At 50.1% G+C, this 13,942-nt stretch overlaps 1 protein-coding gene across 5 annotated transcripts in view; it reads left to right on the top strand.

The window, feature by feature from the left end:
• The window catches only part of LOC125172465 (receptor-type tyrosine-protein phosphatase U), a 79,343-nt gene that overhangs the window by 51,965 nt on the left and 13,436 nt on the right, over nt 1–13,942 (top strand). For all 5 annotated transcript variants that reach the window (XM_047870602.1, XM_047870600.1, XM_047870598.1 and 2 more), the window contains 3 exons: nt 6,943–7,133; nt 7,842–7,917; nt 8,399–8,475. In XM_047870602.1, coding sequence (XP_047726558.1) covers nt 6,943–7,133; nt 7,842–7,917; nt 8,399–8,475 — 344 coding nt within the window. The remainder of the gene's footprint in view (nt 1–6,942; nt 7,134–7,841; nt 7,918–8,398; nt 8,476–13,942) is intronic.

Raw genomic sequence — 13,942 nt, 5'->3', positions numbered from 1 at the left:
GTTTTTAGGAGTTCTTTACATATTTAGGATGATAATCACTTTTCACTTATGAATTGCAAATACCTTCTCCCAATTTGCGGCTCATCTTCTCAGGTTATTTATAGTCTGTGGAGGAACAAGTTTTTATTTTAACTTAGTCAAGTTCATCAATCTTTCCCTTTCTGATTTCGACTTTTTGTGTTTTCTTCAAGAGTTCCTCCCTCGCAGGGTCATAAAATATTTTTTTTCTAAGCCCCTTTTTATATTTTGTGCTGAACATTTAAATCTTTACCCCTCTGTGATTAATTTTTGTGTGTGATATGAATTAAGGATTTTCTTTTTTTTTAAGGGCTACATTTTATTTAGTTAGTTTTGGGTTTTTTTTTTTTTTTTGAGAGAGTGCAAGCCAGGGAGGGCCAGAGATATGGGGGGACAGAGGATCTGCAGTGGGCTCCTCACTGACAACAGCAAGCCCGATGTCGGGGTCAAACTCAGGAGCCACGAGATCATGATCTGAGCCGAGGTTGGACGCTCGGCCGACTGAGCCACCCAGGCACCCCTGATCCCTTGTATTTTTGATTTTCCATTGCAAATGGTACATTGTGTGGGTGTGTGTGGCAAAATCCACATAACATAGAATTTACCACCTTGACCATTCTCCAGTGTGCAGTTTGCTGATATTAAATACGTTCATAATGTTGGGAACCATCACGATCACCCAACACTACAGCTCTGTTCATCTCATAAAACTGAAACTCTGTTCCCATGAAGCATTAACTCCCCATTCCTGCCTCTTCCCAGTCCCTGGCAACCCCCATTCTATTTGGTTTCTGTGAATTTGCTTAATTATCTCATAGATGTGGAGTCACACGGCATCTGTCTTTTTATGCCTGGTCTGTGTCACTTAGCTTGTTTTTCAAGCTTCTTTCATCTTCTAGCATCTTTCAGAATTTCCCCCTTTTTAGGGTTGAGTAATATTCCACAGCAGCCGTAGTGTACGAGGGCTCCAGTTTCTCCACATCCTTGTAACACTTGTGATTTTCTGTGTTTTTCTTGCCAGCAGCCATTCTAGTGGGTGTGAGGTCTTATGTCATTGTAGTTCTGATCTGCAGTTGCCTAATGATGCACCATGTCATGTTGGGCATGTGCCATTTGCGTATCTTCTTTGGATAAATATCTATTCAGGCAACTTTGCCCATTTTTGAATTGGGTTGTTTGGTTTTTTTTGTCCTAGGGTTTTAGGAGTTCTCTCTGTATGTTAGATTTTAAGCCCTTATCAGATATATGATTTGCAAATGTTTTCTCCTATCCTGTGGGTTGCCTTTTTACTCTGTGGATTGTGTCTTTGAAGGCACAAATTTTTAAAAATTTTCATGAGGTCCAATTTGCCTATTTTTTGTTTCTTGTTGCCTGTGCTTTTGGTGTCATAGCCAAGAAATTATTGCCAAATCCAGTGTTATGAAGCTTTTGCCCGTACTTTCTCCTTTATTTAAACAAATTAAAAAAAAATATTTTTGTTTATTTTTGAGACAGAAAGCACAAGCTGGGGAGGGGCAGAGAGAGAGGGAGACAGGAACCTCAGCGGGCTCCATGCTGACAGCAGAGAGCCTGATTCAGGGCTTGAACTCATGAGCCATGAGATCATGACCTGAGCTGAAGTCAGATGCTTTGCCGACTGAGCCACCCAGGCACCCCAACCCTGTGTTTTCTTCTAAGAGTTTTATAGTTTTACCTCTTACATTGAGGTCTTTGATTCATTTTGAGTTGATTTTTGTATCTGGTGTGAGGTAGGGATCCAACTTCATTCTTTTGCATGTGGATGTCCAGTCTTCCCCAGCACAAATAGTACACTTTTAAAATATCACATTTCTAATAGTTGCTCCTATAGAGAAATAGAGTTGATTTTTTATGTGTGTATATTGATCTTATATCCATACTCCCTGATAACCTTATTTATTAATTCTCATTTATCTATAGAATCTTTCAGGTTTTCTGAGTATGTTCAAAGGATCTGTAAATACTGCCAGTTCTGTTCCTTCTTTCATTTCTCCTTTTTTTTTTCCCCTTGTCTTTCTGTGTGGCACTGGCTGGGGCCTCCAGCACCGTGTCGAATGGAAGTGGTTATAGCACGAATCCTTGTCTTGTTTTCCTGATTTCAAAAGGAATGCTTCTAACACGAAACACTGAGAATGAAGTTTGCTACAGTGTTTGGTAGAAATGTTTTATCAGATTAACAAAATGCTCTTCAGTTTCTGGTTTGCTAGCAGGTTTTATTTAAATGGGCATTAAACTTACCAACTGCTTTTTCTGTACTTACTGTCCTATGTATATTTTTTTATTTTGTTAATGAGGTGTGTGGTATTTTTCGATTTTATAAAATTAAAATAACTTTCCATGCCTGGGATAAATTCAGCTTGGTCATGATGCATTGCATTTTTTACGCCTTGTTGGATTCAGTATAGTTATAGTATTGTTCAAGATTTCAAAGCTGCATTCCAGAGTGGGATTGGCCCGTGATTTTTATTTTTTGTGCTATCCTTGTCTGGTTTTTGGTATCGAGATTCCGTTTGTCTTGTAAAATGCACTGAGGTCTCTTCTCTTTTTTCCTTGTTAGGAAAGGCTGGAATAATTGACACCTCGAAAGCTTGGTGGAATTCATCTATAACACAATCCTTTTCTGTTGTTTTCTTTACAGAAATATTTAGTTAATTTATTTATTGAGAGACCGTGCATGTGTGCAAGAGGGACGGGGAGAGGGGGAGAGAATCCCAAGCAGGTTCCGTACCAAGTGCAGAGCCTGATGTGAGGCTTGATCTCATGAATTGTGAGATCATGACCTGAGCCCAAATCAAGAGTTGGACACCTAACTGACTGAGCCACCTAGGTGCCCCCTTTATGGAAAAATTTTAAACTTTTAATTCTGTCTAAAGGAGCAAAGGACTGTTGAAACCTATTTTTTTCCAAGCCACTTGTAGTAAGTCTTATTTGCCCAGGAATTTGTCCATTTCATTTAAGTCTTCAAATTCACTGACATGCACTTATTTGTTGAGTTCTCTTTGTGATCTCCCTCATTAAATTTTCACCCCAGCCCTGCACGGTAGCTATTATGACTCATCTTACAAATGAGGAAACAGAGACGCTCAGAGAGGGGACTTCACTTGTCAAACAGCCAGAAAGTGGCAGAGCCAGGATTTATTTATTAATATTATGTTTAAAATTTATTTAGTTTTTAATGTTTATTCATTTTTGAGACAGAGCACGTGCTGGGGAGGGGCAAAGAGAGAGTGAGCAGGCTTCACGCTGTCAGGGCAGAGTCTGATGCGGGGCTCAAACCCATGAACCACGAGATCACGACCCGAGCCGAAACCAAGAGTCAGATGCTCAACCGACTGAGCCACCCAGGCGCCTCCAGAGCCAAGATTTAAATGCAGGTCTTTCTGAGTTGCAAAGAGCTGTTTCTACTATCTCGTGCTAGGCCCCGAAGCACAGGCAGGATTTGGACAGCAGAGATAGGAAAGGAAGGGCATAGGGTGAGGGAACAGCATGTGCAGATGCATGGAGGTGAGCATGTGAGGAAACCATGGAGAGGTGTGAATGGGTGGGGAAACTCAAGTGGGCATCGTGGAGAGTGGGAGGTGGGGGCGGTGTGGGCACATGCCTTGCTGCTGAATCTTGTTGAGAGATCCAGAGAGGCAGGGTGCGTGGGCTCTGCCCCCCCACCAGCTCACTGACAGCTGGGGAGACGTGGCCTAGGGAAGTCGGGCCCAGGCTCATTGCCATGTGGACACAGTGGGAACGATTAGTGCCGCCAGAGTTTTGAAAAGATGTACCTTCGGGCAGCAGTGGTCAGAGTTTGGGCTGGGGCTGGACGAGACGTGGCTGACGGTGAGAGGGGGAGTGGGCCCCGGGGCACGGCGTAGGGCAGGGAGAAGGCGTGAAGGCCAGGTGTCTTCGGGAGGCGGGGGCCATGTGTCAACTCCTTTTGTCTCTCTCCACGCCCCGCCCTGGTCCAGCCTCCACCTCCTTCTTGGCTTTCCAAACAGAGGAGGCCAGAGTTTTGTGGTGTGGAACAGAAAGCCGCGATGATTTTGATGCCTGCTTAGTCTGCGAACTTTACCATGGGGACCTCTCACGCTAAGTCAGTGGTGGCAGGCTGGCCGTGAAGCAGCCGGCTGGGGTCCTCCAGTGGAGAAGGACCAAGGAAGGAAGGCCCGCGCTTGGCCAGCCAGCTGCCCTGGCTTTCTGGGACTAATTATGTCAACAGCCCCAACTACAGGTGCTCACTCTGTGCCAGGCACCGGACTGGGTGCTTTATATGCATTATCTTGCTTAATATTTATCTAATCGTATTGGAGAGTAACAGTTTTTGTCTTCATTTGACGTGTGACGAGGGAAACTGAGGGAGAGGAAGTACCATCACCAAGGTGACGTGCGGAGATGGGATTTGATCTCAGGTCTATTTGGCTCCAGAGCCTGTCTCTTAATCACCACGTTACACTGTATCCCCTGAGGATGTTTCATGAAACAAACAAACAAAAAGCTCTCTGTGGTGAAACATTGCTATTTCTACTCATCTCTTGGAGATTTTTTTTTTTTTAACATTTATGTATTTTTGACAGAGAGAGAGAGAGACAGAGCATGAGCGGGGGAGGGGCAGAGAGAGAGGGAGATACAGAATCGGAAGCAGGCTCCGGGCTCTGAGCTGTCAGCGCAGAGCCCGATGCGGGGCTTGAACTCACGGACCGCGAGATCATGACCTGAGCCAAAGTCGGACGCTCAACAGACTGAGCCACCCAGGCACCCCATCTCTTGGAGATTTAAAATGCACACTAATATGTAGAGGCCCTGAGAGGTCTTACAGGGAAAAAGACATATTTACTTTTGTTTCAACTGGAATTTCATAGATTCCTTTAATTTTTTTTAATGTTCATTTATTTTTGAGAGAGAGAGAGCACAAGCAGAGGGAGGACAGATGGAGAGGGAGACACGGAATCCGAAGCAGGCTCCATGCTCTGAGCCATCAGCACAGAGCCCGACGTAGTGCTTGAACCCACGAGCTGCGAGATCATGACCTGAGCCAAAGTCAGAGGCTTAACCCACTGAGCCATCCAGGAGCCCCTCATGGAGTCTTTTAAAACAGAGAGCCCCTCGTCACCTTCCTTCTCTTCTTATTCTTCTTTTTAAATGTTTATTTATTTATTTTGAGAGAGAACGCATGCACGTGTACATGTGAGTGGGGGAGGAGCAGAGAGAGAGAGAGAAAGAGAGAGAGAGAGAGAGAGAGAGGGAGAGAGAGAATCCCAAGCAGGCTCCACACTGTCAGCGCAGAGCCCAATGCAGGGCTGGGTCCCGTGAACCCATGAGATTATGACCTGAGTTGAAATCAAGAGTTGGACCCTTTACCGACTGAGCCACCCAGGCAGCCCCACCCCCTCGTCTGCTTCTTTTTAATGGAGTAACACTTAGTCATCTACCATGGTCAGTATTTTCTGGAATGCACTTTAGCAAGCACTGTGTTAGGCAAGTCTCTCTTCTTTGGACCTCAGCTTCTCCATCTGAAGAATTAAGGGCTTGGGGTATCTGACCACAGTGGTGTCACTGGCACATGACTTGCCTTCCAGCTGTAAGTAACTAGAAAATCTGGATAAAATGTGAAGTGATTGTTTTCAGACCTTGGGTGGCAGGCAGCTCAGGACTGATTCCCAAGAGAAGAGAAATAAATGAGGTGGGCCATGCCATCACATTGCCTGTCTGCTTGGAGGCAGTTTTCAAACGGAGGCACAGGACTGAGGGACCCAAGCAGGGCAGGGCAGTCCCCCTGATTCGAAGAGAAGGGACTTGGAGTTTGGGGGAGTTGAGCAGCACAGGAGTCTATCCTGGTGTCATGCCTTCAATCATGAGTCAATCATGAGTAGGAAGCAGAGGCCCAGCACTGAAGGTTCCCTAGGAAGACTCTTGTTGGCTAAGATCTGAAGGATGGATGTGAGTTCACCAGGCAGGAACAGGAGGGGAAGGGTGTTGGAGGTGGTGACAAGGGAGGGTGCTGGCATCTAGGCCCTCCTGGGAGTTCCTCACCTGCCCCGTCCAGCTCAGACCTGGGCAGAGAACAGCCATGAGCAGCACGGAGGGCTGGCCTTGACTAAGCCCCTGCATGGTACCCAGGACAAGTGGAGGGAAATGAGTGGTGAGTGTGTGAGAAGGAGTGTCCAGAGTGGGGCACTTCACTCAGTCCCGCGACCTGATCTGGGGGACCATGGTGGGATGTCCTGGGGGAGGCTGACTGGGAGAGCGGGGAGTCGGTGGGCCTGGGGGGAGGGGAGAGTTTTCCCTGGGTGTGTGTGTGTGTGTGTGTGTGTGTGTCGCTGTGAACCCCTTCGACCTGTTCCCGGATTGGCTGAGGCCGCTGCACAGGCTGACAATGGAAATGCTTGCGCAGGAGAAATGCTTCTATTCAGGTGCCTCGCATTAATCTATGGAGGGGGTGGCAGCGGCAGCTAATTTGGGGATTTGCTTGTCTTTGAATGGGGGTAATTACTGGGAGTTGCCAATTGTTCCAGATTGTTCCCTGGAAGAAGGGGAGGGGGGGTACTCTCCTGGGCTCTGCTGAGCGCTGCCCCCTGCAGGCAGTGTGGTGAGGTCACAGAGGGGTGGTCCGGGCTGGGGAGCCACAGGATGGAGTCAGGGGAGCCCAGGATCCCAGCAGGCGGGGCTGGGCCAATAGGGCCCTCCGAGGTCACGTGACCCAACCTGCTCATTTTACAGCCGGAAAAACCGAGGCAGAAGGGAAGGGACTTACTTGCCCAGGGGTGCGCCACGTGGGCCCAGCCAGGCTGCTCGGCCCCAGGGAACGGCCTCCATGTTGGCCATGCTCCCCCGCCCCTCCCCCATCCCCAAGTCTGTCTGGAACTCCCCAGCCTGGGGGCCGTGCGTGTCAGGAACCCCCTGTCCTTTCTCTGACTGCAGGAGACCAGCGCAGTGGTGGGGTCACTGAGGCCAGCAGCCTCCTGGGGGGCTCACCGCGGCGTCCGTGTGGCCGGAAGGGCTCCCCATATCACACGGGGCAGCTGCACCCCGCAGTGCGCGTGGCCGACCTCCTGCAGCACATCAACCAGATGAAGACGGCCGAGGGCTATGGCTTCAAGCAGGAGTACGAGGTGCAGGGCCCCAGGCCAGCCGGGCCCCCTCGCCAGGGCCTCACCTGGCTCCCCCTCACTGTGGACCCTGACCCTGGGCAACCCTCAGCCTAGCCCGGGATGGACCTTTGCTCTGACAGTCCCTAACTCGACCTAATTTTTTTCTTTTTACCTTGATCCCCACCTCAGACTGACCTGGTTTCTCACACTCATCCTAACCCTCGCTTGAAATCTGACCTTGAATCTTCTCGTAGTCTCCATCTGGACCCTGATCATGATCTCTATCCTCTCCCCGATATGACTCTGACCACCAATACCGACCCTGACCTCTAACCTAACGCCCAGTCCGACTTTGACCCTGACTCATCCTAAGTTCCATTTGAACTCTAATTTGAAGCCTGTCCTCCCTCCATCTAGGCTGTGACAGCACCTTATTCTGATCTCAGTTTGCCTTTCGCCTTTATCTTCTTCCCAACTCAAACCTGGATTTACCCTAAACCTGACCCTCATTCTAACGTGTCTGTAAACTCTGACCCTTTCCTCCCCTTGCTTTTGCTCTTAGTCCTTTGCCGATAAAGGGATATACAGTGACTGTCTCAGGCTCCAAGTTGAACCCTGCCTCTGGCCCTTATCTGTGGTCCCACCTGTATCCTGTTGAGGGGATGGGGTCTTACAAGGGAGGGGGTTTCTCTGCCCCATTGACAACCACTTTACTTTCCCTTCTGGCAGAGCTTCTTTGAAGGCTGGGATGCCACAAAGAAGAAAGACAAGGTCAAGGGCAGCCGGCCAGAGCCTTCGCCTGCCTGTGAGTCCTAGGGAAGGGCCTGGAACTGGGACAGTGATGGGAGGGAGCAGGGAGGGCGAGAGCGGCCAGAGTGAACCACTTATTGAGGGCCTCCTACATGCCAAGCCACGTGCTGATTATTACACGCATAATTTTACTTGCTACTCTTAATAACCCAGTGACATGGGACATATTATAACCCCCACTTTACAGATAAGTAAACTGAGGCTTGGGAGGGTAAGCCCCCTGCTCCAGGTCACACAGCTAATACTTGCTGAGTAGCACATGACCTTGGTTGGGCCTCCTTGGTACCACAGTCCAGATTCTAACCACTGGCCTGTCCTGCCTTCTCTGGTGCCGAGAGCCTCCTGGTCAGCCCCGAGCCTCTGGGTCCCCTGGCTGTCCTGCCTGTGCCACACCTCAGGCCTCCAGGAAGCCTTCCTTCATTTCCCTAGCTCTGCCTCCCCAACCCACCCCATGGCCACCTGCTTTGTGTTTCCAGATGATCGGCACCGAGTGAAACTGCCCCCGATGCTGGGAGGCCCGGATGCCGACTACATTAACGCCAACTACATAGACGTGAGTGCCTCGCCGTCATCCCTGCTGGCCTGGCCCTGCCCACTCCAGGCACACTGCCCAGGGCGGGGAGGGGGAGGGGTGGGCAGAAACCTGGCAGGGAATACATGGGGGTTTGCCCCCACCTCCCGCAGTCAGCTCCAGGGAGCTCAGAGGAGGGGAGGACAGAAGAAAGCCATCAGGAAAGCTTCCCCCAGGGCAGACAGATGGGGGGCTTGAGGGAAGCAGAATGAAGGCAAGTGGGCAGACAGCTAGGCCTGGAGTTGAGGAAGGAGCCCCTCTCAGTGACAGGCCAAGTAGGGTTCGCATGACACAGAGTAAGGCTGCAGGTAGGCAGGGGCTGGACTGTGCAGGCCTCAGATGGCAGGTTTAGGAGTCTGGCCTTTCGCCTGGGGTACCAGGGTGTTGCTAAAGGTGTTCTGTGATCAGAGTGGTACTTTAAGAATAACAACTCATGTTTATCCAGCATGTACTGTGTGCCAAGCACTGTGCTAAGCGCTTTATACGGAAGATGTCATTTTCTATCATCCCTACAATCATGCTACGCGGTAGTTAGCATGATGGCCTCACTTTACAGGTGAGGAGACAGGCTTAGAGAGGTGGAGCTGCTTGTCCAAGGTCGCATAGCGAGGGAGTGGGCAAACAGGGACTCACATCTCAGCCTGTGTCTCCAAAGCCTTTGCTGCTAACCATCAGGCTGTCCTAGCGTCCAGTGTAGCAGCTGGGTCTGGCTAGACCAGAGGAAGGGGCTAGGGACAGGGCAGGCAGCGAGGACGCCTGGGTTTGGGTGATGAATCTGCTCCCCAGGTGTAAATGAGGGTGAGGTGGAACAGGGCCCAGGGACCCTGGTCAGACTCCCCTGTCCTGACAGCAGGCCAAGTTTGGGAGAGAATCGTTTCTTCACTTATCGGATGTATTTTGAGCGGCCGCTATGTGCCAGGCCTTGTGCTGGACACCAGAGATACAGCAGTGAACAAGATAGACAGCGTCCCTGCTCTCCTGGAATGTGTAGGTGCTAGTGAGGGAGACCTGTAAACATACAGACAAGTGAAATAACCTCAGATTAGCTGGGAAAGCACAGGCCAGAAAAGAGGAATGACCAGTCACACAGCGAGTCAGTGGTAGGGCCAGAGTTAGCCACAGCAGGCTGCATGGAGGCGGGGGTTTGAACTGGCTTTGGGTGGCCAGAGAGGAAAGGGCGGGAATGGGGGGCAGCAGGAGCGAAGGAGGAGGAAGGTGTGTACGTGGGAGGCAGGACAGTCAGGGACTCTGGAGGCCTCTCCCTCTTCTTCACCTCCTGGGGGCCAGAAAATATGCTGCCCCATGTTTTCCAGAATTCCTTGCCTTCTCCCCCACCTCCCATGCTCTCCCTTGACTGGGGTACGGGCCGGGCCTGGCCTCTTAGACTTGGGCAACAGGAGCCTCTTCTGGGCCTTCTCAGTGTCCCAGGTGGCTTCCCTTGGGCCCCGGGAGGCTCAGGCCACTTCCTGCTCTCCGGCCCAGCCCGGCCCCCGCTCTCCAGCCCAGCCCGGCCCCCATCTCTGCTCTGCCTCCCCTGCTCACATCGCCCATCCTGGCCACTCCTGTGCTCCGTCCATCTCCATCTGCCTCTGGCCTAATATCTGTCTCTTTTGCTTTGTACTGTTCCCTCACTGGAATCATTAAGATTCGGATAAACCGTGAAGTAAGTATCTCTCTCCCCGTCTCCTCCTCCTCCTCCTCCTCTTCCTCCTGTCTGTCTGTCTCACCAGCTGTATCTCAGACTCTCTCATGGTCTCTAGCTGTCTCTCTTTCTCTCTGTCCCTGTCTCTATCCTCCTTCCCCTCCACTCGTGTGCCCAATGCCAACCGTCCGTTTCAGCAGCCTGGCCAGGGGCCACTCGGGGCTGCAGATTTGACTACCCCTGTTGTAAGCAATTCCTTCCCCTCCACCACTGCCTGGAGATGGGGCATCAGGGTTGGGGTGCTTCCACAGGCCCCATTCACCAGCCACCACCTTCTGTCACCTTCGTCCCCCAGATCCCCATGCCCGATGAGTCTCACTAGCTGTACCTTCTGCGGGGCCCTGGGAGGGGTGGGCGGGGGATGCCGCTCTGGGTGCCCCATTTCTGCTGCTTGGGGGGCAGGGTCTTCAAGGAAGTAAGAATGGTCCTGCTGGTCCCCTTAAAACTAGTTTCTCTGGGTGTTCAAATCCCTTTGTGGTCAGTTTGCTTGAAACTCAGACCTAACCACTTTGCTGCCAATTTATCCCTACTTGGAATGTTGTATTTTGGGGGTGCAGTTTGGGTATTCTGTTTTTAAAACTTAGGTCATCTCTGGACCTTCCAGGAATATTTTTAAAAAATCCTATTCGTCTAGTAATCCTTTAATTTGGCTTTTAATATACATTCAACCCTTGAATAGCATAGGTTTGAACTGTGCTAGTCCACTTTCTTACTTTTTTCTAAAAATAAATACAGTACAGTATTGCAAATGTATTTTCTCTTCCTTTTGATTTTCTTTTTTTTTCCTTTTGATTTTCTTAATAATATTTTCTTTTTTGTAGTTTATTTAAGAATATAGTGTATAGTACCATATATCATACGAAAATATGTGTTACTTGACTGTTTATATTATCAGTAAGGCTTCCAGTCAACTAGGCTATTAGTAAAGTTTTTGAGGGGTCAAAAGTTATGTGTGGATTTTCAACTGCCCCAGGGGTCAGCACCCCTAACCCCTTTACTGGTTCAAGGGTCAACTGTATATTATTTTTTTAAAATAATATTTGATAACCTGATGGGATTGTTTGCTATTTTGTGGGTACCTTTCTATTTTACCTCCTTTTTTCTTTTAAAAAATTTTCTTTTAAAAAATATTTCTTATTTTTTTTAAGATTGTAAAAATATAGTTCATTATCATATTTCAGACAGTACAGAAATATACACATCTCTGTATATATGAAGTGAAAGGTCCATGTGGTGACAGCTGCTGGAGGACGAGCAGCTGGTCCCAGACATCCCCTGCCCCCCATTTGGAGTGTGCTTAAACAGTTTGTAAAGGTCCCAAATTTAAATGGAACATTAGGCCCATGAAATGCAGTGGATATACTCAGCCCTAGCGCCCCCTTTAGGAGGTGGTGAATATAGGTACAGTTGGTACAGTTCTTTTTTTTTTTTAAATGATTTTATTTATTTTTGAGAGAGAGAGAGAGAGTACAAGTGGGGGAAGGGCAGAGAGAGAGGGAGACACAGAATCCAAAGCAGGCTCCAGGCTCTGAGCTGTTGGCACAGAGCCTGACACGGGGGGGGGGGGGGGGGGGGGGGGCTCGAACTCCTGAGCCATGAGATCATGACCTGAGCTGAAGTCTGAGGCTAAACCAACTGAGCCACCCAGAAGCCCCTAGGTACATTTCTTTATATCTGAATCTCCATACAACACATAGTCCCACCCTTTTGGTTCCTTGTTGTCGCCCTTCGGTGCCCTGAGGAGACTTGGTTTAATACACCTTCACGTGCTAGTCAAAAAGAGTGTCATCGGCTGGGCACCTGGCTCTGTGCCGGCACCCTCAGGCCCATCATTTCCTCTTTACCGTACTCTGAGAGGGAGGGACTAGCAGTTGGTGGATGAGCAAATGGAGCCTTAGAAAAGTTCAGTGACTTGTTCATGGCCACACGGAGCTGGACCTCAAGCCCAGCAGGAGCCCTCCACCCTCCTACTAGACTGTGGTTCTCTCCCGGTGAGGAGCGTCCAGATGCCCTGGGGTTCTTGTCCGTGATGCAAGTGGTCAGTCCCCCGGAACCACCCAACGAGAGGCTCCAGGCAGCCGGGGGTGTGTGCCCCAGGAGTAGGCGCCCAGGTCACGCTGATGCCCAGGGTGCGAGGACCAGTGTGCTTTCAGATGCTGGTTTCTCAAGTGGGTGTGCTCCAAGTGATCTGTTTAACACCTGATCGTTTTACACTTCCCACTGTAGCGTTCTCTGTGTAATATAATTGTGCAGGAACGCACATGTGCAATGGAAAAGTTAATGTGCAGACACTGAGGATGATCTGTTTAAAACTTGTTCAGCTATGTACTGTATCGGCTGACTAGCTTGGGTGCTGGCACTGTGCCGGGCACCGGAGGGAGGGGCAGAGATGGGTGAATCAGAAGAGATGCTTGCTCTCGTGTGGGAGTCTCAGGCACACTGCTTTTAGGGGGAGTAGCTTCTTCCCAGCTTGACCGGTGCTGGAAGTGGGAGGGCAGCCCTGGGAGCGCCTTTGCTGGGCCTTCCCCTGGGACCCCGGTTGCCCAGCAGCTCAGCCGAGGACTTGAGGCAGAGGCAGTGGCTGGGGAATTAGCGTATATCCAGAGCGGTTCCTCTAGTGAGGGCGGAGTGGCTCTGGGGCGCTCTTCACTGTGGGTAACTTGAACTGTGTTTTGGGCATGGTGTGTAGCTGTAGAGCAGCATCTCTGGGGTCGGGGTCTCACTGTTATCCCCATGCTGCAGAAGGGACCAGAGGCTCCGAGAGTCTGAGGGGCCGGCTACTCCAGTGTGTCTTGAGATCCGGTACTGGTACCACCTGGGAGCTGGTTTGGATTGCACAATCCTGGGCCCCACCCCAGACCTTCCGAATCTGAATCTCCCTTTCAACAAGATCTGCAGGAGATTCCTGTCCACGTTAAAGGCTGAGAAGTGCCTTTTTAGTGCCCAGAGCCACATGCCTGTTCTGTAGAGCCGAGCTAGGAACCCAGGTCAACTTGACTCTCCACACTCAGATTCTTTTTTTTTTTTTTTTTTTAACGTTTATTTTAAGAGAGAGAGAGAGAGAGAGAACAAGCAGGGAAGGGGGAGAGAGAGAATCCCAAGCAGGCTCCAAACTGCCAGTGCGGAGTCTGATGCAGGGCTCGAACTCACGAACCGTGAGATTGTGACCTGAGCCGAAGTCAAGAGTCAGGCGCTTAACCCACTGAGCCACCCAGGCACCCCCGAACTCGGATTCTTAACCCCCGTAGTAAGCCATCTGCCCTAGGAATTATTGACATCCGTACTATTTGAATCTTCAGGGTTACGCTTTTTGAACTTTAAAGTAGTAGCAGGTGCTAATGGTTGCTATTGATTAAGTACTGACCTTGACCTACACCAAACCCCTGACCTACGTTACTTTGTTTACTCCTCGCAACAGCCCTAGGAGGGAAATACTGTAATTCCCATTTTGTAGATGTGAAAATCGAGGCATAGTGAAATGATAGGATTTGCCTGAGGGCACACGGCTAGCAAGAGTTAGAGCTGGGATTTGAACTCTGGCAGCCTGACTCCAGGGTTCCCTCTGCGCCAGAGTAAGGGGTCGGGGGGGAGCTGGGTTGTGGCCGTGAACTTGAGGTGAGCAGCCGAGCTTGATTGTTCCCATGTTGACTGCATTGATGCCCTGGGTGTCAGTCACGTGAGGGCAGGACCTCGGGGTTTGGCTGTGGCTTCGGGGTGGGAGTTGGGGCTGGCTCCCCTTTGCAGCCT

This window comes from Prionailurus viverrinus, chromosome C1 (assembly GCF_022837055.1).
Source record: "Prionailurus viverrinus isolate Anna chromosome C1, UM_Priviv_1.0, whole genome shotgun sequence".
Taxonomy (NCBI): Eukaryota; Metazoa; Chordata; class Mammalia; order Carnivora; family Felidae; genus Prionailurus; species Prionailurus viverrinus.
Note: the sequence above shows the minus strand (reverse complement) of the source record. Positions and strands in the feature narration are given on the sequence as shown.